This window comes from Paramisgurnus dabryanus, chromosome 5 (genome assembly GCF_030506205.2).
Source record: "Paramisgurnus dabryanus chromosome 5, PD_genome_1.1, whole genome shotgun sequence".
NCBI classification, from domain to species: Eukaryota; Metazoa; Chordata; class Actinopteri; order Cypriniformes; family Cobitidae; genus Paramisgurnus; species Paramisgurnus dabryanus.
In genome coordinates, this window is record NC_133341.1 from 41519077 (window position 1) to 41543775 (window position 24699).

General features: G+C 39.0%; 1 protein-coding gene across 6 annotated transcripts in view; it reads right to left on the reverse strand.

Moving 5' to 3' along the window:
* The window catches only part of doc2b (double C2-like domains, beta), a 276973-nt gene that overhangs the window by 109701 nt on the left and 142573 nt on the right, over positions 1–24699 (reverse strand). For 4 of the 6 annotated variants that reach the window (XM_065284218.2, XM_065284217.2, XM_065284215.2 and 1 more), the window contains one exon: positions 14627–14818. The exons of 1 other annotated variant lie outside the window; for it this stretch is intronic. In XM_065284218.2, coding sequence (XP_065140290.1) covers positions 14627–14818 — 192 coding nt within the window. Of the gene's footprint in view, positions 1–14626; positions 15269–24699 lie in introns of those variants that run through there. One more of the 6 variants, XM_065284220.2, reaches the window with a different exon arrangement.

Genomic DNA, 24699 nt, shown 5'->3' on the forward strand with positions numbered 1-24699 from the left:
AAAGATAAATGAGAGTATTAGAGAGACGCCGCCTGACTCTGTGGTTTGAGGAACAAGACTGGGTTGCTGGGTGACTAAAAAATAATGCTTGAAAGCAGCACTGATTAATATCGACATTAGTGCACAAACCATGAGAGGTTCAAGGTAAAAACCTTACTGGATAAATGGCTGCTATATTTCTAATATGTGTTCCCTTCTACTGTAAAACAGATAAAAGCATTTATTGTAAATGATCTTCTAAGCCTGTTTATGAGTGTGCGTGTATATTTTCATTCTTCATTTTCGTCTGTCAGTGACTCCATATGTCAATCTGTCAGTGAGATCTCTGAGCACACACGCAGTGAGGTGTTATAAACGGCAAACGAACAGAAAAACAAGAAAGAACTCCATCAATGCCAGCCACAGATGGCAGACGCGACTGACGCGAAGACTGATGCATTAACATGATGGCCATTGTAAGATGAGAGCAAAGGTGAGAAAAGTAGAGAAGAGCAGAGCAACGGAGAGATGGGGAGCAGAGGTAAAGAGAGAGGAGATGAGAGGAGAAAAAACTGAGGTGGGCAGAGAAAATAAGAGAAGGACAGCAGAGGAGAGAAAAACAGAGAAGAGGAAATATGAGAGCAGAGGAGAGTTAAGAAGAGGAAAAGACAGCAGAGCAACGAAGAGAAGTAGGACAGGAGAGATGAGAGGGGAGGTGAGAGCAGATTAGAGGAGAACAGAGGACAGGAGAGAGCAGACGAGACAAGAGAAGAGCAAACAAGACGAGACAATAAGAAAGGAGATGACAAGCGAGATGCGAGCAGATGAGAGGGAAGCAGATGAGAGGAGAGATGAGAGGAAAGGGGAGGGCAGGAGAGCAGAGGACAGGAAAGGACAAGACAAGATGAGATGAGAGGAAAGACGAGGACAGAAGAGATAGATGAGAGGAAAGCAAAGGAGAGCAGTGCAGTAGAGAGATGAGAGTAGATGAGAGGAGAGCAGAGAACATGAGGGAGCAGGACAGGAGAGGAGAGAGCAGACAGGACAAGACAAGAGGAAAGGAGATGACATGAGTGATGCGAGCAGATGAGAGAGCAGACAAGACAAGAAGACAGGACAGGAGAGGAGAGCACAGAAGAGAAGAGAGCAGGTGAAAGGAAAGCAAAGGAGAGCAGAGCAGAGAGCAGACAAGACGAGAGGACAGGACAGAAGAGGAGAGCAGGTGGGAGGAAAGCAAAGGAGAGCAGAGCAGAGAGCAGACAAGACGAGAGGACAGGAAAGGACAGAAGAGGAGAGCAGGTGAAAGGAAAGCAAAGGAGAGCAGAGCAGAGAGCAGACAAGACAAGACGAGAGGACAGGACAGGAGAGGACAGAAGAGAGCAGTGCAGTGGAGAGATGAGAGCAGATGAGAGAAAATGAGAGCAGAGGAGAGGAGAGCAGTGCAGGGAAGAGATGAGAGCATCGGAGAGCAAAGGAGAAAGTAGGCAAGATGAGACAAGAAGAGACGAAAGGACAGGACATGAAAGGACATAAGAGGAGAGATGAGAGCAGTGCAGACGAGAGATGAAAGAAGAGGATACATCTCCTCTCATCTCGTTTTGTCTGCTCTCTCCTGTCATATGCTGTGCTTTCCTCTGCTCCTCTTTCCTTTGATTTCCTCTAATCTGCTCTCATCTCTCTTCTTTTGTCCTCTCATCTCTTCCCTGCACTGTTCTCGTCTTGTCCGCTCTCTCCTCTCATGTCCTCTACTCTCCTCTCCTCTGCTCTGGACAGAAGAGGGAAGCTGTGCAGTGGAGAGATGAGAGGAGAGCAGCGAAGAGCAGAGGAGAAAGTAGGCAAGATGAGATGAGACAAGAGGAGAGGAAAGGACAGGACATGAAAGGACAGAAGAGAAGAGAGCAGGTGAGAGGAAAGCAAAGGTGAGGAGAGCAGTGCAGGGCAGAAGAGAGATGAGAGAAGAGAGCAGAGGATACGTTTCCTCTCACCTCGTTTTGTCTGCTCTCTCCTGTCATCCGCTGTGCTTTCCTCTGCTCTCCTTTCCTTTGGTTACCTCTAATTTGCTCTCATCTCTCCTCATCTGTCCTCTTATCTCTTCCCTGCACTGCACTAGACTTGTCCGCTCTCTCCTCTCCTGTCCTCTGCTCTCCTCTACTTTGCTCTGGACCGGAGAGGGAAGCAGTGCAGTGGAGAGATGAGAGCAGACGAGAGGAAAGCAAAGGAGAGGAGAGCAGTGCAGGGGAGAAGAGAGATGAGAGCAGATGATACCTTTACATTTACAAAAGTTTACAATAAACTTTGTGGAGTGCCAAGTGGACATGAGGTGAATCTTCAAATTAAAGCGAGAAATCTGATTTGGAGGAGGAAGAAAACTTTGTTGACCGTTTTATGTGATTTGTTTGCAATCACTGCCCATAAACAAATTTACTGAAACCTTGTCAGATAACAGCAATAAGTGCCAAGGGAGTTTTTCAGTGATAACAAAGGCTGAAGAAAAGGGAAAGGAAAGAAAATAAATGCAATTAAACTTATGCATTTTTTTCTGTAATTGCATTTGTATATATTCATTATCAATTGATGTCTTAATTCACTAAACCATCTGTTTACTTTTGCACACAGTATGTAGTTACAAATACCTGCATCTTATTCAGTAACCCCGAAAAACACAGTTTAACCAATTTGTGCTAAAATAGAGAAGAGAACGGAGTGGAGGGGATGTTAAGGGTGAGGAGAGGATAGAAAGAACGAGAGAAGATGAGAACAAAGAAGAGAAATAAATTAAAAATCTGACTTTTTTCATGTTTAAGTGGTATGATTGGGTCCCCAGTGCTTCTATAAACCTAGAAAATGTGAAAAAGATCAACCCAGTAACTTAGTTTTGGTAAACCATTCTCTGCAAGCACATGAAAAAATAAGTCGTTGAAATTTGGCTCTCCTTATGATGTCATAAGGAGCTCTTATTATTATAATAATACCACCCCTTAATCTGCACTATCCAACCACAGCACTGCCATTTAGTGCAGAGAGCAAGAGAGAGAGAAAATAATTCACAGCACAATTTTAGTCATCCATCATTGTAATTGGTGTTTGCACTTTATCAGCTCATTTGCATTTTAAAGGACACACCCAAAACGGCACATTTTTGTACACACCTACAAAGTGTCAATTTGATCATGCTATAATAAATTATCTATATGATATTTTGAGCTAAAAGTTCACATATGTGACCAGTCACGGAAAGTAGGGACACAAGTCGGATCTCGGGCATTTTGAGTTATTCATAGATTCTGAAAGTGCAGTTTCTAAGCTTTCTAACGATGTGTAACACATGGAAATCTGATAAGATTTGGAGAAGTTGTGGTCATTTGAATGTAACACATTCAAGAAGGAGAATGCTGAGAAATTTGAGAAAGAAAAAGGTTAACACTTTCCCTTTTCCCTGGCTGGAGAGACAATAGGGTTCATTTACATCTCATTTAGCTAAGCCATACCCCCTGTAAAGCCGTTTTGAGGTACAGATGTTCTAAGCATCATATGTAGTATTTTATTACAGAAGTCCGAATGAACAACATGCAAAAATAAACAGGACTTTTACCTTTGTGGGGATCACAAGTCGAATCCAGTCTGTTTCAGATGTGTGAATCATCCAATGATTTTTGTCCACAAATGCGTATAATCCGTGAAATATAGATATATAGTCTATTGTTTACATCAGATTTCGCATGAACTTCTGGTAATACAATATAATATACATTCTGAGGACTATTTACATCGTAACATGTAAGGTATATCAGATTACACATCGGTATTTGCCATCCGTTAAACACATGAACCTGCCTTCAAATTTTGTATTTAAAATAGAGTCTCTGTGTAACTTATGAGTTTTACTTCATGCTGCGCTGCAATACGTCAAAGTACCGCGAGAGCGAGTCGAAATAAACTACTCCGTAAGATTTCTTGAAGAGCTCTCGCGGTACTTTGACGTCATCCGACTGCGGCGCCCCATAAAGTCAGTGACGCGGCTGACGTACGATGCGGTTATTTGCTTCTTTTAACTTTCTTTTGTTTTGTGCGCCCGAGCTTCATTTACAGTCTGGGGAGACGCACGCTATAAGTTTGAAAAAAATAAATAAAACTAAGCAAACATGTCTGAGGAACAGGGCAGCCGCGTCACTACAGTCACGTGACTTCACGCTCGAGCCGGAAGAGAAGACAATGCTGAATAAAGTCGTAATTCTTGCTATTTTTGGACCAAACTGTATTGTCGATGCTTCACCACAATCTCATTGACCCACTGATGTCACATGGACTACTTTGATGATGTTTTTATTACCTTTCTGGACATGGAAACCGTACATAGATTTTCAATGGAGGAAACAGAAAGCTCTCGGACTAAATCTAAAGTTAAAACATCTTAAACTGTGTTCCGAAGATGAACGGAGGTCTTCCGAGTTTAGAACGACATAAGGGTGAGTCATTAATGACATTATTTTCATTTTTGGGCGAACTATCCTTATTCAGTAGTCACGCTGTTCCCTGTGGGGGCGGAGGCGAAAACACAAGCTTATCCAGTATGTAAATATACACACAGACAATGACGCCCCCCGCTGCACGCTAGAATCTCCGGAAAAACAAGACGATTTCAACCGCAAAATGTACGCTTTTAAATATACAAAAACTGCTATCTCAAACATGGAGAGGCTTCTTCGTGATCTCAACTAACAGATTCTGCAATAAAACGAAATTCACAAATTTTGAAAAAAAAAACTTTGATTCTCATTTTCTCAAAACTTGTGCTGCTGACTTGTGCCCCTGGTTTCCGTGACGGGTCACATATGGGATCTGGGGACACCAAAGATTTATTTGAAATCTTAAAGTCTTATGCCATGGCCCCTTTAAGTAAAGGAAAATGTATAGAGAATGTATAATAATATATTAGGCATAAAATGTGTATTATAATAATATAATATAATATGTATATCGAAAGCACCATCTAGAAACCCCTAAGCCCCCCCCCCCCCAAAAAAAAACAGAGGGAAAAATACAGTCTATTCTTCTGATTATCTGTTATCTCATGACAGCTTGTAGATAGGCCTGTTAATAGGATTCAACAGAAGGTTGCAGCCTGCTTTCAGGAAATCCTCCCCCTGCTTATACCTGAGCGTGCCATCACATTATGGGTCTGTGAGCTACAGTAACTGTACTAAAACCACACTAGATAAACATGTATCTGCTTTTGATGTATTATAACAGTGCAGCTCAATTCTGAGGTCGATAAAAAACACGAATAGGGCAAGATTACAGCAATACATTTCAATTGCTCAAACTGTTCTTTCTCCCTGTCTATTTTCGACATTTTCAGTACTGAGCCTCATCTCCACAGGTCAAGAGCAGGTATAAGAGTTTAAACATAAGTGGGATTATTTGAAAAGAACATTTGCGCTCTCAGTCAGCGTAAAGCATCTTGTGTTATTTAAATTAGGGATAAGAATGGGAAACATTTCTGGTGCCCTCTGGGACATCATTAATGAACTCAAGATGCGATTTGATTGGACCAAGCGGGGTAGCTGCTCAGTTGATGTTTTTAAGGGAAGAGATAAAATATACAGTTTGTGCGGTATCTCTATGGATAGTCCCCACAATGTGTAAAAGCAAACCTGTGCGTGTGTACAATATCATGTGTTGTTGTTTCCCAGTGGGGACTTTAAGCTGAATGCGCACCAACTCATGGGAACTTGTATCCAGGGACGAATCATTTCAAAGCCCTCCCAGCACCACTTATTTTTTGACAACAATGAGTATTGCACCTGTACCATCACTCAGGATCTACAATTGCGCTAAAAAAGCACGAAAAATGCACAATATTTATTTTTACGCCAAAGTTGCTTTTTATTATCGTGCCGGTTTTCAACATCTAAAAAAACCTAACCTTTCCAAATTATATTACAGGGAAAAATTATTTATATTATTTTAATTTCTATATTTAGCAGAAAGGCGTTCAGTAGTCCATGCATTACAAAACAAGCAGTATCAAAGACCAAACATAATAAAAACGTTTGATTTAGTTGGCTGGTTCTCAAACCTTTTGGCATGCACCTCCCTTAGGGTGCCTCCCTTTATTTTTTTACATTTAAATTAAAATTTGTATTAAAAAACATCTTAAATTATACACTGTAGGGCTGTTGGTTAGTGTCCTTATTTTTCAGAGGTTTATTTGCACAAAATTTGATAAATTAATGTATGTTTATAAATATCAAAACCCCCCAGGCACAATCTTGCACCCCCAGTTTTTAATTCCTCAGCTGATGGTTATCTTTGTGATTTCCTCCGAGATGTCTCCATCACATTTTGTTTAGTTTCTTAGTTCGCTTTATACTTTTGCCTATAAACGTTCCCCTTCACAGTAAGTGCATGGCAGAGTGAGGAACATTTTAAGGACAACATATACATTGGGGAAAACCGATGGCAGTAATCTATAATTGTTTTCTTCAACTTTGATGGTGATCTGTCTGGCTCCACTGAAATGAAAGATCTGAACTGAATCAACTCATCACTTCAAGTCATTTTTTTATCGAGTACTCTAACCTCTTTTATGCACGACTGCCCACCATGTTTTTTACTCGCTCTGGACAGTGTGGGAATGCTTTAGGATGATGTATGTGTTATTTATTTATTAAAACACTTTATTTTACAGTATCATTTTATAAAAATAAAATAGAAATGAAAAATTACCACACAAATTTGCCTAGACCCTCTGCTCTGGGCACGTCCCCAATCTGCTTGTTAAAGGAGTACTCCACTTTCTTAAAAAAATAAATCCAGATAATTTACTCACCCCCATGTCATCCAAAATGTTGATGTCTTTCTGTGTTCAGTAGAGAAGAAATTAAGCTTTTTGAGAGAAAAACATGGACTTTTTCTCAATTTAATAGACTTTATTGGACCTCAGCAGTTTACAGTTTAAATGCAGTTTAAAATTGCAGTTTCAACGCTGCTTCAAAGGGCTCTAAACACTACGAAACGAGGCACGAGGGTCTAATCTAGCAAAAAGATGTCATTTTCAGCAAGAAAAATAAAAAAATGCACTTTTAAACTACATTTTGCACCAGTCGTGTGAAGCGCCATCGTGACTTTACATTATCCGTAAGAACTTTGAAAGGTCATATTCCTTTAAAGAGCAACTATGGTCCGATTCACGATTTTACATTACCTTTGTTGTGTAAGTGTGTATAAGTACATGTTAACGATATGCAAAAGGTATACCACAAAGTAAACAACGCAAGTTTCCAACGTAAATCTCTTTTCTTGGACTACAACAAACACACGGATTGTAGGCAACCGTTTACTTCCTGGGCCAGTTGACGCAGAGAAGATCAACATTATCATAATTCATCCCGCGCTTTGACTCACAGGCTGTAAGTTAACTCCTGTCACCATTGCATTGTGATCGAATCTTTCAAACATGGTAAGGAGCGTCACATTTCCGGCTGACATCAGAGGTATTCAGGCCAATCACAACGTACAGATTAGCTGGCCAATCAGGGAAAATAGAAGATTTTTTTTACAAAATCAATACGTTTGAGGAAAGCAGTATATCTCGAGCTACAAAAATGTACGTTATATGGAAAATAATGTTTTTTAACAGATTGTATTATAAAAATCACACAAAATAACATTGTTTTTAGCAATGAAATAGGTGCACTTTAAGTCTGATGTCATGCACCGCTTCCGGGTCCAACAGATTCTAAATTCCACAGGAAAATAACAAGAATAATCACACTGATTTACACATGTATCATAATGCAAAACTACCAAAAGGCCCCGATCCTAAATTTTATCTTCATAATAACATCCGAGATAACCAGGCATTGACTCTCATTGACACTTTGAGTTCATAATTTGTACGCGTAAATGTGTAATATGAATAAATGATGCCTAAAAATATCTGTTTATATAATATACTCTATTGAAATGAGTGGAGGCTTGGACCCAGACATAGTGTTCCTTACTTGATAACTTAACAAGCAGATAGGCCCATGCATTATCCGTCCCTCCCTTAGGTTTAGAGGTTTGGTTAGGGGGGTTCTTAAAACGTTTTGCCCCACCCCCTTTGTAGGGGAATCCTTCCACAGCTTCCAAAGAAACTTCATAAAATAAAACTTAGAATCTCAAACTTAGAATTTAAATAAAACAAAGCACATTACACACTCTATTGCTGTTGGTTAGTATCTATACTTTTTTGACGTTTAATTCCACAAAATTCACGATAAATTAATGTATTTTTTAAAATGTCACAAAACTGGGCCCTCTGGCACCATTTCGTGCCCCACAAGGGGGGCCCGCCATCAGTTTGAGAACAATTACGTCTATGAAATGTTCCCACAGTGATAGTGAACAAAACGTGCTTGTGTGTGTAACACCTATCAAACTTTTTTTATTGGCTCCAAGTGGAAATCATACAACTAGATTTTTTTAGTGCTGCTTGACTGTGTAAAACTCACCGGCACAATTATAGTACAATGTACTTGGTTGCCAAGGCAGTGCTAATGTTCCGAGTGGTTCCTAGGGCATTGGTAAGTGGTTGCTAGGGTGTTCTAGGTGGTTGTTAGGTACTTGCTCAATTCAAAAGAGGCTTTACTTTTTTATATCACCCAGACTATATTGAAAATTGGTTCATTTGACTATATTGCAAACGGGTTCGATTGTGCCAAAAACAATAGGTTTTCGCTGTAAATAATTGAGAAGCCACCCTCAAAAATGAGATAATGATATCAACCGAATGCTCTAGGCAGGTATTATATGCTCATCAAATACTTTTGCTTCAAATTTGCTTAATCACAGCCTCAGGCTATTTAGAAATACAATTAAGAGTCCATTAGACGTGATAAAAATGGCAAATTTACAAGAAAACATGTCAGACGTGCTTCGAGGGTTTTGCATGTGAGCTCATCAATTGCTTATTGAGAACATAAAAATTATGTCAATTTTTAAGAAACATAAACAAAAAAGCATTTCATGTTAATATTTTTTGTTTACTTTTGTTTAACGCAGAAACTTTTGGCACCATGTCCGGTCTCCACTTAATTATCAATGTAAACTCTGGGTCCAGCAGACCACCAATAATTTAAAAGGGACATATCATAAAAATCCGACTTTTTAATGTTTAATTGGGTCCCCAGTGCTTCTATCAACCTAGAAAATGTGAAAAAGGAACAACCCAGTAACTTAGTTTTGGTAAACCATTCTCTGCAAGCATGTGAAAAAATAGCTCATTGATATTTGGCTCCCCTTGTGATGTCAGATGGGGATAATACTGCCCCTTAATCTGCACTATCCAACCACGGCACTGCCATTTAGTGCAGAGATCAACTCATTTGCATTTAAAAGGACACACACAAAAATGGCACATTTTTGCTCACAGCTGTGGCAATTTTAACATGTTATAATAAATTATCTATATGGTATTTTGAGCTAGAACCTCACATACGTACTTTGGGGACACCAAAGATTTGACAACCTAAAAAAGTCCTGTGAAATATCCCCTTTAAATAATACATTCATGTCTTTGAGATGTTTCTGCTCATGAAAACAGCAATGTCCTAGTGTCCTTGTAGAACTCCCTGGATGTACCTTGAAGACACCTTGCTCCTGCACGAGCCAGACCAGGTCTCATAGGAGCGGTGAGCCGCTGTCATTATGGCAATGGTGATGAGAAACTATTAGCTTCAGATGTGCCACACAACACAGTGCGAGCAGCACTCAGCCCCCTTTGGTTTTTGTGCCATGTGCTATTGTGAGGGCCAGGGGCAGAATATCCATCAAAAAGTCAACAAACTCATTTGAAAATCAAATCCAACCACACACAGTTGGGTCTACACAAACAAAGCCAGAATTCGGGTACATTTCGGGCCAGTTGTTGCTAAAAACGGCCTTTTTGTACTTGCACAGAGAAACATGACAAACTCATTTTGGTTCTTGTCAACTAATCATCTAAAACCCCACCAAACTTAGTGGTACACCCCCCAAAAAATACTTTTACGCGTACAGTATATGAAGCACACACAAATCTTCAAGATGGTTTCCATTTGGTTTGACCAAAGCCTTACTGACCTTTAAAATAACTACCAAATAATGACTTTTTTATGCAGCAGGGGTTACATGTCAGACATCAGGCATTTGCACGTATATTGCATTTGTGATGCAAAATCCACAAGTCCTCCTGTACAAATACTGTAGTAGATGCAGTCACATGTGACATACTGAGCTGAAAAATAATGAGTTATGTAACGGAGAGACACAGTTTACAAACAAACTGCTTCTTTATAATCTCTGTACGTCACGATTTGTTTTTCAGATGAAGCACAAATAAGATGATCACAGCGAATGGATCAGAAATCTGCTCAACTTTGATCACCACACCATAAGTTCTAAAGACCAAAAGACTATGACGATAGTATACAATCATCAATGTGTCACACAGAAGACAACCCGTAAGATTTGATCTCCTGGTACGATGATATTAAGCAGCACCTGAAGATAGTCCCCTTAGTAACTTTCAATGGCAGTGGACTATTTTCGGGCACTGCGTAATATCATTGCGCCTCCTGCAGCCATGTTACGGCAGCAAAGGCCTTGATTATTACGCCAGAATGAGAGTATAGTTCATAGCCATATCTGCCTAGAAAATCGCAACTTCAATTTTTTCTGTCTGTCTTAGTACACGATGTAACTACAAAAGAGTCAAGTTTGAAATAGGAAAAATAGCGTAATGCTAATGGTCTAATCAGATTCAATGGATTGTGCTAAGCTAGATGCTAGCGCCAGACCCAGAGATCGGCTGAATGGATTCCAAAACAGTAAAAATCAAAATGTTTCACTCTAAGGGAGCTGGAAAATGAGCATATTTTCAAAAATTTGGAGGGTCCCTTTAAATTTCATTTTAAATATTTGCTACTCTTTATTTAATTCTTGTTTATAGCTGAATTAGTATGTACGACAACAGCGCTCCTGCTTACGCGAAATGGACCCTGGACCACAAAAGGAGTTGTATGGACAACGATTTGAAAATCTGGGGCCGGATTCACGAAAACATTCTTAAGACAAAAAATAAGAAAGTTCTTAAAATAAATTATAAGAAGTTCGTAAGAATGTTCCTAAGTGCAATTCTTGAACATTTCTTAAGTTGTTCTCAATTTTTTTCTTAAGAATATCTTAAATTTGTGTCTTAAGAATAAAGTAACAAGCTTTGAAATGAATTATGATACCCTGCTAATGAGGTAATAAACGTATTAATATTTTGACTAATATTACCTTGCGATCATTAATGCGATACAAACGAGTGATGCATTGAGCCTATAGTGGATGTTATTCGCAGTTATTACACGGCTCTCTGGAATGCTTGATTCTGATTTGGTCAGTTGAGACATCTGCAGGTTCGTTCTTTTCAAATAATAACCGCTCCAAAATAATAACGCATAGCCGGACTACTTGCACGAGTAAAATCGCTCCGCGCCAATAAAGATCAATAAAGATTACTTTGGCGCCATCTTGTGACAAACACTCGACAACCACGACAAGACACAGACAGCTTACTGAGATTGAACTTGACAAAATAGAGCATGACAGCTACGAAGCCAACACACAAAAAAAATACAGAATGGGCATTAAAACTTCTCAAAGACTGGCTAAAAGAGAAAAAAATGGAGACAGACAAGTATGAAGCAGAGGATCTTAATAAGGTATTACGATCATTTTATGCATCTGTGCAAAGTTTCGCGGAAGGATAAAAATTTTAATTTAAAACAAATATGCCAATAAAATGTTTCAAATTTATATTCATGACCAGTTTTTTTTTCTTATGTGGCAAGTAGCCGTGTAATAAGCGGGATAATGTAGAGGCAGCCGGTAGTTATTGGGAAATAAGCCCCTTCAGTGTGATACAAGACCCTCCGCTTCGCGTTGGGTCCTGATCACACTGTCGGGGCTTATTTCCCAATAACTACCGGCTGCCTCTACATTATCCCTTACTTGTAACAGAGGCCTAGTATTAAGGTGGTGCGGTGAGTATATATCATTCCCTTATGTCCCAATCGGTCCGTCACGCGTCAAGAGACGGACGCGGAGGGTGAAGCGTGCCTGCGGTTTCGGAGCGCTCAACTCCCATGACGGAGTGATTATCGGTTCGCCTCCCGCTTAGAGCGACATTTAGCTGTTAAGTAATTTCACAATGAATGTATAGACATTGCTAATGTGTCATCATCATGACGTATTCCCAGTGATGAACGCAAAGCATTTTGGGAATCCGCGGCACAAACGTACGGGCGCCAGACTTCTTTGAATGGAGGGAAGGACGCATTGTTCAAAATGCCGTCTACTTGCTATGTTATAAACTGGAATAGCACAAGTTCATTCCCTAGTTTGCCGACGTGCGTCTGTGGAGGGAAAAACCCGCTGTGCGCCGGTGCAAAATACGAATGATACATGCGTCACTGACAAAGTCAATTGCGCTGGGTGCAAGATAGGGCCCTTAGAGTCCAAAGTCCAAGTCTTTACCACACATATTAATTGTAAAAAGGTTTATTTTAGCGCTCTCTACTAGCTTGAACTCCCCAAACTTGAATGGGAAATACCCTAGGAGTGAATAGCAAAGCAAAGTTTGTAGGTAAGTTTCTGGAAAATTTTGTTTCGCGATTTTACAGCGTCCACTCACAAAAATAAAGTTCTGATATACTTACAGTAGGAAATTTCACAATAATATCTTCATGACATATGATTTTTACATAATATCCTAATGATTTTTGGCATAAAAGAAAAAAGGCTAATTTTAATTCTTGCGATGTATTTGTAAGCTTTATCTTACGTCACATATTGCATGATTAAAGTGCTTATAGATAATATCACTCCAAATATGTTTGGATCCAGCTCTCAATTAAACCGTGAAACCGAACGACTGCTCTGTTTGCAATCTGTCCGGCACACTCGGTTCATAAACGTTATTTCGGCAAAGCTGCACACAGTCGCCAAATGTTTGTGAAAGTCCCCGTGCTCCATCTGTTGCATTAGCAAGCCTGAAGTTTGTTCCCTTAGAGATGATTTTCTTGAAGTTACTCTGCAAAAATCCCGGAGACTTTAGTACCATTAAACGCTCTGGCAAATTAGTATAATTGGCTTATTTGTATTTCATAACAAACATGTCTCTGTTGTGCAACTAATAGGTGTATTGAGATGACAGCAGACGTATGTTGGAAAGGAAGAGACAGACATGATTTAAAGCGACAATGAATCAGGGCACAACAGCCACATGCTAATCTATCATCATAAAACATAGGCACACGGTCGCATTCCCACGACCCTCGTCTTTAACCAGCACACTTGTAGGCAGCATCCACATACATCACGTTCTCTTAAAAACAATTGGACGGGGAATTTCATCAACCTCTGACTCACGTGTCACTGTGTATGAGCGATTGATATTGATTACTGCAGCAAACCCTACAATTATCCGACCACAGACGTGCGCTTCTAATGCATGTTTAGCATATTATTTTTTATTTTCTTGCTGTCCCAATTTCACATTCAATACACCTGCAAGCATCGAGGTCAAAAGTTAACATCTGTCAGCGTGCTGCGCTATACAGGATTAAATCTAGAACCCAACGTCTATCTCTAAGCCATTGGTGTTTTATCAGCACATACCCAAGCGCTTGCTTTAGGTGCTGCGATGTATAGATTAACCAGAGCCTGGTAATGATAAAATACTCACACGAGACAGCAGGGCGCTATCTAATCTAGTCTACAGGCTACTGTGATTGAAAACCGGAGTCCAAATGGAGTGATGGGGAGAGATCCGTAATAGGATTTACATCTGGGGCAGAGAGCTCCACAGATACAGATATAGAATAGAAACTGATGAGTAGCACCTGATGCCCACTAGAATGACTAAAGATTTAATGATGATGGAAAACAGACAAGAGTCACAAACATTATTACGAGCTCAGAGTTTATATTTGAGACCGGACACAGATGCCCACAGATGCTCACAGATGCCAAAACCTAGGCGCCTACCTAGACAGCATTTTTGGGTGTTGTATGTAAAGAGCAAATGCTGCCTAGTTTTGTAATGCAGGATCACTTCCAAATCTCTTTCACAAATAAAGCAATCCCAACCATGGATTATGACATAGTAACAAAATGCATTTATGATGGGAACTGAAGCATTGAAAATCAAAAAGTGCATTGCATCAGCAGCGCAAAACGTCATGGGTTCGAGCCCAGTAATTCACTGTATATGTAAATAAACATACTTGGATTAATTTAATATTACTTGTGTGCCCATTAAAGTTTCATCTTATCTTATTGCAGTCGCAGGTTTGTGATCATTATGAGAGTTTTTGCCTATGTATGATGTTTCAAATCTAAGTTAGTATCGAAAGGTACTGCAGCTCACCAGATTTCTCTAAAACGAAAAGCAACCATAACACAATCATTTCCCAGCATCCAAAGTGAAGCCTTTTAGAGCACTGCTCATCCAGGTGGATGAAAAACAAACAGTCTTTCCTCGTTTCCGAATACGATGACAAGATAACATCCCTGATAACGTCTCGCACAGCAACAGTTGTCAGTCTAGTAGAAAGAGTAAAAGTCTACTCACTGGAGTCGTCCGAATCGTAGCCCTCCACGTCCGCTTCTTCCTCCTTCTTGCCGGACACGAGAGCAGCGGCGCCGAAGGCTTGGTCCGGATCTTCCTCATCCCGGTTGGGTTCTGCGGTCGGGCCTTCGGACTTCTGGCTGGTGGTGGTGGTGCTGCTTCGCAGAGAGCCGGCGCGGCTCAGGACCGGAGGGGCTGTGGGGGGAAAACCCCGCGGGTAACGGGGGAAATAATCAGAGATCTGTTTGATGGGTTGAATTGGACCTGGACATACATCAATGGCCATGTGCTCCTGTATGCTGATGGTTGTCTTCTCGCCTTTGCGTTGAGTCATTCATGCGGCCCCTCTGAGGATGTGTCACCACCCCTGAACCCGGCGAAAGGGGCAGTGGGTGGTAACAATAATAAAAAAGAAAAACAATTGAAATGAAAGGAAAAAGTAAGAGTCTAAAGTAGAACCTTCTGTTTTCTGCGTCCCTGAAGAGCGGTTAAGCGTGCCTTGTGCATGTGTGAGAGTTTGCGATCGCAACGGCGGACTACATGTGATGCTGCGTGCTGCACACTGTGGTCATGCCGTCTGCCTGTGAGCTGCGCTCAGACCACTACAGCACGCTGTAGACTGTTACAGGGATAAATGCATGTGGGAGAGACGGTGAGAGAGAGACGGTGAGAGAGAGACAGTAAGAGAGAGAGAGAGGGAGGGAGGGAGGGCACAGGATTATACACAGGGACGGAACGATTGGCTGATGTCATTGCTTAGCAACATGACGGTAAACAGGACCATGCACACAGCTACTTAATTATGCTATTAGTCCATCTGCTTAAGAGTGAGAGAGAGAGAGAGAGAGAGAGAGAGAGAGAGAGATAGAGAGAGAGAGAGAGAGAGAGAGAGAGAGAGAGAGAGAGAGAGAGAGAGAGAGAGAGAGAGAGAGAGAAAGAGCGAAAGAGAGGCTGTTACTTCCTCAGATGGGTTTGAATATGCCCAAAACACAAGCAGATCAAGAGCAACAGGTGCTAAATGCCATAAGTGCCCGATGTCACGTGATTCAGGTAGCCTGGAATAATCCAACTAGAAATTTCCAGATGAGTTAAGACGCATGCTCTTGTCGGCTCTGTGCCATCTGCTGAAGAAAGCCACCCTAGCAAAGAACACCAAAAATGCATATTTGAAACTAGGTTTTGTTCTGAAAAACTATCAATGCCACTACTCTTAGACTGATTACATTAAAGAGCACCTATTTTCCGATTTACAATTTTACATTTCCTTTGGTGTCTAAATTGATATTAGTACATGTTAACGATATGCAAAAGGTACAAACCCCAAAGTAAACGGTGACGCGAGTTATCGTTTCCAACATAAATCTCTTTTTCTTGGACTACAACAAACACACGGATGGGTGACGTAGAGAAGACAGACATTATCATAATTCCTACCACTTTGACTCACAGCCTGTAAGTTAACTCAATTTAAACAGCGCAAAATGACTGCCTGTGGACGTTATAGATGAAATGATTATATTTCTGTTTTTATTCACACAATAAATATTTAAATGAAAATGCATGTAGTTTTAGGAAAAGTCAGGGAGCAGCAAGGCTTTATGATTTATTTAGACAAAGTTATTGACTATGCAAATTTCAAAACGGTCAAAATGACGCCTTGTTTGTTCTAGTGTTAAAGATAATTACCACACTGCAAAAAAATATTTTCAAGAAAAAAATTCTTTGTAGTTTTGTCTTGTTTTCAGTAAAAATATCTAACATTTCTTAAATAAAGATGCTTTTTCATGATGAGCAAAACGACCCAAGAAAATTAATCAAGTTTTTAGACCAAAAATATTAAATTTAAGTGATTTTGTGCATAAAACAAGTAAAAAAATCTGCCAATGGGGTAAGCAAAAAAATCTTGAAAATTTTTCTTAAACACTAAATTCAAGAAAAAATTAAGAAAAATTTGCTTACCCCATTAGCAGATTTTTTGCTTGTTTTATGCACAAAATCCCTTAAATGTAATATTTTTGGTCTAAAAACTAGACTTATTTTCTTGGGTCGTTTTGCTCTAAAAAAAACATCTTAATTTAAGAATTTTTTGATATTTTACTGAAAACAAGAAAAAAAATACTAAGAATTTTTTTTCTTGAAAATTATTTTTTGCAATGCATAAGTTTAGGTTACGGTTAAAATGACTGCTGGTGGCCGTTCTAGTGTTAAAAGTGCATGATAAGGGAACTCAATTTTCTCCCCATGTTAGATCAAGAAAACGCTGGAAAAAATAAAAATACACAGTTTTAGTTAAACGTTCAACACTGCAAAAATTGACTTTCTTACTTAGTATTTTTGTCTTGTTTTTAGTAGAAATATCTAAAAATTCTGAAATTAAGATGCTTTTTCTTGATGAGCAAAATGACCTAAGTAAATGAGTCTAGTTTTTAGACAAATTAATATACAATTTAAGTGAAATTGTCCTCAAAACAAGCAAAATGATCTGCCAATGGGGTGAAAAAAAAATTGTGAAATAATATTTCTTTTTTCTTAAACACTTAAAGCAACACTAAAGACTTATTGCTCTTTGCTCCCCCTACAGGTTAGAAGCGTAATTGTTCATTACCACTGTCGTAAATACTGCAGCATAGCTGGCTCTGATTGGATTGTAGGTCTGCCGTACAGCAAGTTTTTGTAGTTTTCACTCGAACTACAGGACCACTACCCGACGGTTGGAAACTTCTTTAATGCGGTTTTGGCCGATAGAGGGCTGCAAAGCGAATGTGAAAGTGCCATTCACCCTGTTTTGAGTGGATGAACCACTGAAACTTTTTTGGAAACGTTATTTTAAGATAAAAAAACTGTTGCTGTGGTGTTGCTTTAATTCAAGTAAAATTTTCTCACCCCATTGGTAGTCAAAATACCATAAAAGCGCATGATTTTATGTAAATTAATATGAAAAAGTCTCAGCTGTGTTGGGGGCCCTGTCAAGATTCTTTTCATGGGGCCCCAAAATCCTTAGCAGCGCCCCTGGCTGAGGTCAGAGGTATTCAGACAAATCACAACGTACAGATTAGCTGGCCAATCAGGGAGATAAGTCTTTTCAGATCCAGGGTTTCCACGGGTTCTTAAAAAGTCTTACATTCGCTGATCTAGGTCTTAAATAATTTTAAACAGGTCTTAATTTTCCTACGTCTATGTAAAGCTCCTGCAGCACGTTAGAATGTTTTTTTTTGCCAATTTCTTTCGATCGTCCCAAAACAAAGCAACAGAAAAAAAGAACAGGTCCAATCATAGCACAGGGTTCACCAAATAGAAAGTGAGGATGATTGACATTGATTGACATAGTCCTATGGCCTATCAGTAACAAGAGTCGACAGAACCACAAAATCCAGCATGATCTCCTTCCATCCGCACTTTCTGATTTTTTTTTAACGGAGAGTCAAGACATCTGACTACTAAGGTAAACTAATCGGGGTGGATGTGGAAAGTTTAAATACTGAATTAGCTTAATCCTATATGAAGTCGATGGTCTGGCGAGCTCCTTCCATAACGTGCACTTGACCGCTAGATGCACTAACATTACTTCAGATTTGTAAAAGTTTACGAAAAGTTACCATAATTGTACCTTGCTGTACCACAGACGACGATTTCGCTGGTGGATTCTCACACTCAATAACATACACTCATATCTGTGAGAGAGCATCCATAAAACAGTCAAATAAAACAGAAAGTTAACTTTTTCAGTGAAGGGAATCCGCCTGACATCCGAGCGGGGCGGATTAAATGTGTTGCTCTGCAATAACACGCTCTTGAAAATTGTCAAGAAAATAAAACATCACCATCTCAAATTAAGTTTTATAGATGGAGAATATCTTTCGTCTCGAGCACCCATGTGATTGGAGCCTATGTCATACTGTACGTTACTGTACTGTAGTGTAGTGTACTGCAGTATCATTGTTTTAAGAATAAATAAATAAATAAAATGTTTTTTTTACCATAAACCATGCAAATTATACCAAATACACAAAATAAAGTTGTTTTTAGCAATGAAATAGGTGAACTTTAAGTTCATTTAATTGGTATGCCTTTCTAGGCTCCAATAATTTTATTTAGTAGGCTATGATACAATAATAGGGCAACTGTATACAGTGTTAGAAAAATTGTCAATAAATGCTGTTACTGGGATGGTACCCTTTCTAAAATACACCTTTTCCACCATAAGAGGTGCAACTTTGCTATAGCGCTTTGCCCAAGACAAATTTCCCTTTGGGGACAAATAAATTTTAACCTAAACTAAGAGGTCATATTAGTACCTTAGAGGCAGGCCCGGATTAACACAAATGCGTGCCCTAGGGTGACCACATTTGAAGTGATCTGACCAATCATACTTCTTTGCCATCCAAAGCATTCAAGAGAGTTAGTACATTAACATGGGAGGATTTGAACTTGAAAAGCGGAGTGTACTGATGCCTTTCTGTGGTTAAAACAACATTCCTTCTTACGGTCATTCATGTTTATTTGATGCTATAAATTAACTAGAAGGAAGAGATGATTTGAAAGGTGAGACTTTGTTTAATATGTGACCGTCACGGAAACCAGTGACACAAGTCGGCAGCACAAGTTTCGAGAAAATGAGAAACAACGTTTTTTTTTTCAAAATTTGTGATTTTCGTTTTATTGCAGAATCTGTTAGTTGAGATCACGAAAAAGCCTCTCCATGTTTGAGATAGCAGTTTTTGTATATTTAAAAGCGTACATTTTGCGGTTGAAATCGGCTTGTTTTTCCGGAGATTCTAGCGTGCAGCGGGGGGCGTCATTGTCTGTGTGTATATTTACATACTGGATAAGCTTGTGTTTTCGCCTCCGCCCCCAAAGGGAACAACGTGACTACTGAATAAGGATAGTTCGCCCAAAAATGAAAATTATGTCATTAATGACTCACCCTTATGTCGTTCTAAACTCAGAAGACGTCCGTTCATCTTCAGAACACAGTTTAAGATGTTTTAACGTTAGGATTTAGTCTGAGAGCTTTATGTCTCATCCATTGAAAATCTATGTACGGTTTCCATGTCCAGAAAATTAATAAAAACATCATTAAAGTAGTCCATGTGACATCAGTGGGTCAGTAAGAATGTGTTGAAGCATCGAAAATCCAGTTTGGTCCAAAAATAGCAAGAATTACGACTTTATTCAGCATTGTCTTCTCTTCCGGCTCGAGTGTGAAGTCACGTGACTGTAGTGACACGGCTGCCCTGTTCCTCAGACATGTTTGCTAAGTTTTTCTTTTTTTTTTTATAGCGTGCGTCTCCCCAGACTGTAAACAAAGCTCGGGCGCACAAACAAAAGAAAAATAAAAGAAGCTGGGGCGGAACAAATAACAGTCAGTCGCGTCGTACGTCAGCCGCGTCACTGACTTTATGCGGCGCCGCAGTCGGATGACGTCAAAGTACCGCGAGAGCTCTTCGAGAAATCTTATGGAGTAGTTTAATTTCAACTCGCTCTCGCGGTACTTTGACGTCATCTCTCTGTCAGTTCTTGCAGCGCAGCATGAAGTCAAACACATTTAAGTTACACAGAGATTGTTGTATTCTTTATATAATTGGCTGAATGTTTTGTCTATCAATATTTTCCATGAAGTCATTGGCTGATGGAGGAACAAGCGAGCGATTGGTAACATCCCTAAAGGACGTCACGTTTTCGACGACGCTGTTTGGATTATCTATTATACTACTTCCCTATTTTAAATACAAACTTTGAAGGCGGGTTCATGTGTTTAACGCAACGTAAATTACCGGAGTGTAATCATATATACCCTTACATGTTACGATGTAAATAGTCCTCAGATTGTATATTATATTCTATTACCAGACGTTCATGCGAAATCTGATGTAAACAAAAGACTATATATATATATATATTTCACGGATTATACGCATTTGTGCACAAAAATGGTCATTGGATGATTCACACATCTGAAACAGACTGATTCGACTTGTGATCCCCACAAAGGTAAAAAGTTCTGTTTATTTTTCATCCGGACTTCTGTCACAAAATACTACATATGATGCTAGAATATCTGTATCTCAAAACGGCTTTACAGGGGGTATGGCTTAGCTAAATGAGATGTAAATGAGCCCTATTGTCTCTCCAGGCAGGGAAAAGCGAAAAGTGCTAACTCTTCTTTCTCAAATTTCTCGACATTCTATTTCTTGAATGTGTTACATTCAAATGGCCACAACTTCTCCAAATCTTATCAGATTTCCATGTGTTACACATTGTCGGAAAGCTTAGAAACTGCACTTTGAACTGAACATGGTCTGTCCTGTCTGTCAGCGCGTTGTCATTGTTCTCTCTGCTCCGCGATGTATTTTTTACTGCGTGAGAACATGGTGGGGCGTGAGAGCGGCATATGTTGTCGGACATAGCAACAGTACCTAAGGGGATCGGGTCTTTGCGAACGGTCAATTGACCTAATATATATTCTCCATGTTCATGAGTCATCTGCACATCTCACTTCATTTTCCAAAGAATCAAATACAGTTGGAAACAACACAGACCATTAATAACACAGATTGTTAAAGGAATAGTCCATTTTCTTAAAAGAAAAATCCAGATAATTTACTCACCACCATGTCAACCAAAATGTTGATGTCTTTCTTTGTTCAGTCGAGAAGAAATTATGTTTTTTGAGGAAATCATTGCAGGATTTTTCTCATTTTAATGGACTTTAATGGACCCCAATACTTAACAGTTTTAATGCAGTTTAAAATTGCTGTTTCAAAGGACTATAAACGATCCCAAACGAGGCATAAGGGTCTTATCTAGCAAAACGATTTTCATTTTTGACAAGAAAAATAACAAATATGCACTTTTAAACCACAATTTCTCATCTAGATCCAGTCCTGAAAGCGTCAGCGTGACCCCACGCAATACGTCATGACGTCAAGAGGTCACAGAGGACGAACGCGAAACTCCGCCCCAGTGTTTACAAGTGTGTTGGAAGAGGACCGTTCCTACGTTGTTGTATGTCAACTGATACTAATTAATGTCTTTGTGTCAGTTTATTGTTTACAATGGTCCGCAAATGTGCGTTTTATATATGTAACACGTGACCTCCCTACGTCACTACGCATTTACGTTAGGTCGCGCTGGACCGTATCTAGACGAGAAGTTGTGCTTTAAAAGTGAATATTTGTTATTTTTCTTGTCAAAAATGACAATAGTTTCTCTAGATAAGACCCTTATGCCTCGTTTGGGATCATTTATAGTCCTTTGAAACTCCGTTTAAAAAAAAAAGGGTTACGTGTTGAGTTAAGTGTTATGTGTTGGTGTCCATTAAAGTCCATTAAAATGAGAAAAATCCTGCAATGTTTTCCTCAAAAGACATAATTTCTTCTCGACTGAATAAAGAAAGACATCAACATTTTGGATGACATGGTGGTGAGTAAATTATCTGGATTTTCCTTTTAAGAAAATGGACTATTCCTTTAACAATTGTTTTTAATCAGTATTTAAACATTCTATATGATATTTTTTTTTTAAATAACACAGTTTTAGCAGTTATAGAGTTCTAATGACGGTGTTCAACCATAACCGTCAGTCTCACTGTTATATAATCACTGTCACACCCTAAATATACATAATTATTATACACTAGGGTTGTGCCGATAGACGATAGTATCGTGTTTCGACGATCTTCAGACATATCGCCAATGACAGGCTTTCATGGCGATAGTCATGACGATAGTTGGCGAATGTTGTTATTATTATCATCATAGTTTTACATTTAACATCCACATTGGATGCTTTTCCTCGCATAAGGGTTGGTGGGCTTAACTTTACGCAGAGAGAGAATTCCTTCTTGCACGTACCTGCACTTAATGCGCGCGTCTTGGTCTCCTTCTAGCACTTAATCCAGCTGAAGTCTAAACATAAACTAAAGTAGTAATCCTTATGTATTTGTTCAGTTTAGTGCGTTTCATGCGAGCTGAGGCAAACTTTACTTTTTGTTTAAAATATGATCCGCTGCATATTGGCGCCTCTCTCACTCTCGCGTACGTGCAGAGAGCTGCGCTCTGTCCGAAGTAAGATCACTAGGTATTAATCCTGTTTATGATATGCATTTCAATGAGTTGTAGCAACACGTCCCTCTGTGTTTAAAATATGATTGCGTTCCGCTGGACCAATGTGTTTAAAAAAGCACATCTGAGAGCACCACTGCTTGACACGTGTAGCCTTCTGGAACAGCACTGAATGCATTGAATTGTTTGTATGTGCGCGCAGATGCACGTTTTTACAGTTATTAAGTATTCATGGTTAGGGTTTTAATGATGCGCTCGCATTAATGGCATCAGTTTTAAGAAGGTAGTGGTCATGACGGGTTTGCTCTTGTTCTTTTTTGTCCACCAATCAAGTGACTTGTTATAATGAGTAAAAAATTAACAAATAAAAAATGAGTAAACTACTCCCCCCCCCCCCCCCCCCCGATACTATCGTGTATCGCCAATCTCACAGGCTGACGATAGGACGATCTCAAAATGGGGCATATCGCCCAACACTATTATACACAGTACACAAACATATATGATGTAAACAAAAACTTTTATTCTGCAAACGATTAATCGCGATTAATCGTTATGCAGCCTTAGGCCACAGCAAACCATTCACCACAATTTGTCAATCTTTTAGTAGATTTAAAGGAAACTCTGTTATCATTTACTCCCCCTTAAGTTGTTACAGAGCTTTATACATTTATTTGTTTTGCTGAACACAAAAGAAAACATTTTGATCAATGTTTGTAACCAAACCACTTTTGAGCACCATTTACTTCCATAGTATTTGTCTTGATTACAAATAGCTTCCTTTGTGTTGGGCAAAAAACAAAGCAAAACCCATACAGGTTTGAAACAACATGAGGGTAAATAAATGATGGCAAATTTTTCATTTTGGGGTGAACTATCCCTTTAGGGCTGATCACACAGGCTCATTGCTGAATGTAGGCTTGCACAAACATGAAGGTGACCGCGTGATGGCTTGAAAAATGATTAATTGTGATATATATATATATATATTTTAATAATTATTAGAAGTAAATTAACCACCCATGCAAAATTATTTATTACTTTTATTTAGCCCATATATTAATTTACTGTATCGTATCACTTTTTATGCCCTATTTCACATAAACAAATCAACATTACCGCCCTCGCGGTGTGAATGTGTAATTTATGTCAATTGATTTCAGCATTAGACCGTAAACTTGTCATTTTGTCATATACAATACTTAGCCTAACAAGCAGCAGTACTATAAGGCGGTATAATTAACAGAAGATAGAAAACCATATTCATAATCTACATGAAATTGTGTTAAACTGATATCTGTGTCATAACAAATAATGATAATGGAGACATATATAGGGAAAATCACATTTGTTCTCTATTGGCTTATAAAAACTAACAGGGGTGTATTAACCTGTCTGCAGCTTTATAGCTATGATAAATTGTAATCATAAGCACATTTTACAATACACTGTCAGACATAAGGGTCAAAAATGGTCCCAAGCTGTTTAAAAGGTCCTGATATGTAGCATTTATGAGATATATTTGGTACTAATGCATGGGTGATTCTCACGAAACCATTGAAACACCACGACACTAATGATTTTAGCTATAAAATGTGTAATATAGTAATATTAAAAAGCATCAGAATTAACACAATACTGTGTTCTACCTTGCACAATGTGTGATTTCAACATAAGAATTTATAATTTGTCAATTTTATCTCATTTTCTGCTGAAATTCTCATTACCGCAATGTGTCCGGCTGTGTTTGAACATGCGTTATGTTGTAATTTAATCAAATTAACACAAAAATATTTAGAAAAAAAATTTGATGTTTTTCTAGACTACTTTAGATGACAGAGAAAATATTTACTGAATATTCATGTATAATAATATGAAGAAAAATTAGGAAAATGATGTGTCCATGCCTGATGTTCTCATCCTCCGCAACACTTTTTGAGAACAGTTTAAGCACACATACAGAATTTTAATAAAGTTTGATTTTGAGTGACCAAGCACATGGACCAGTTACTT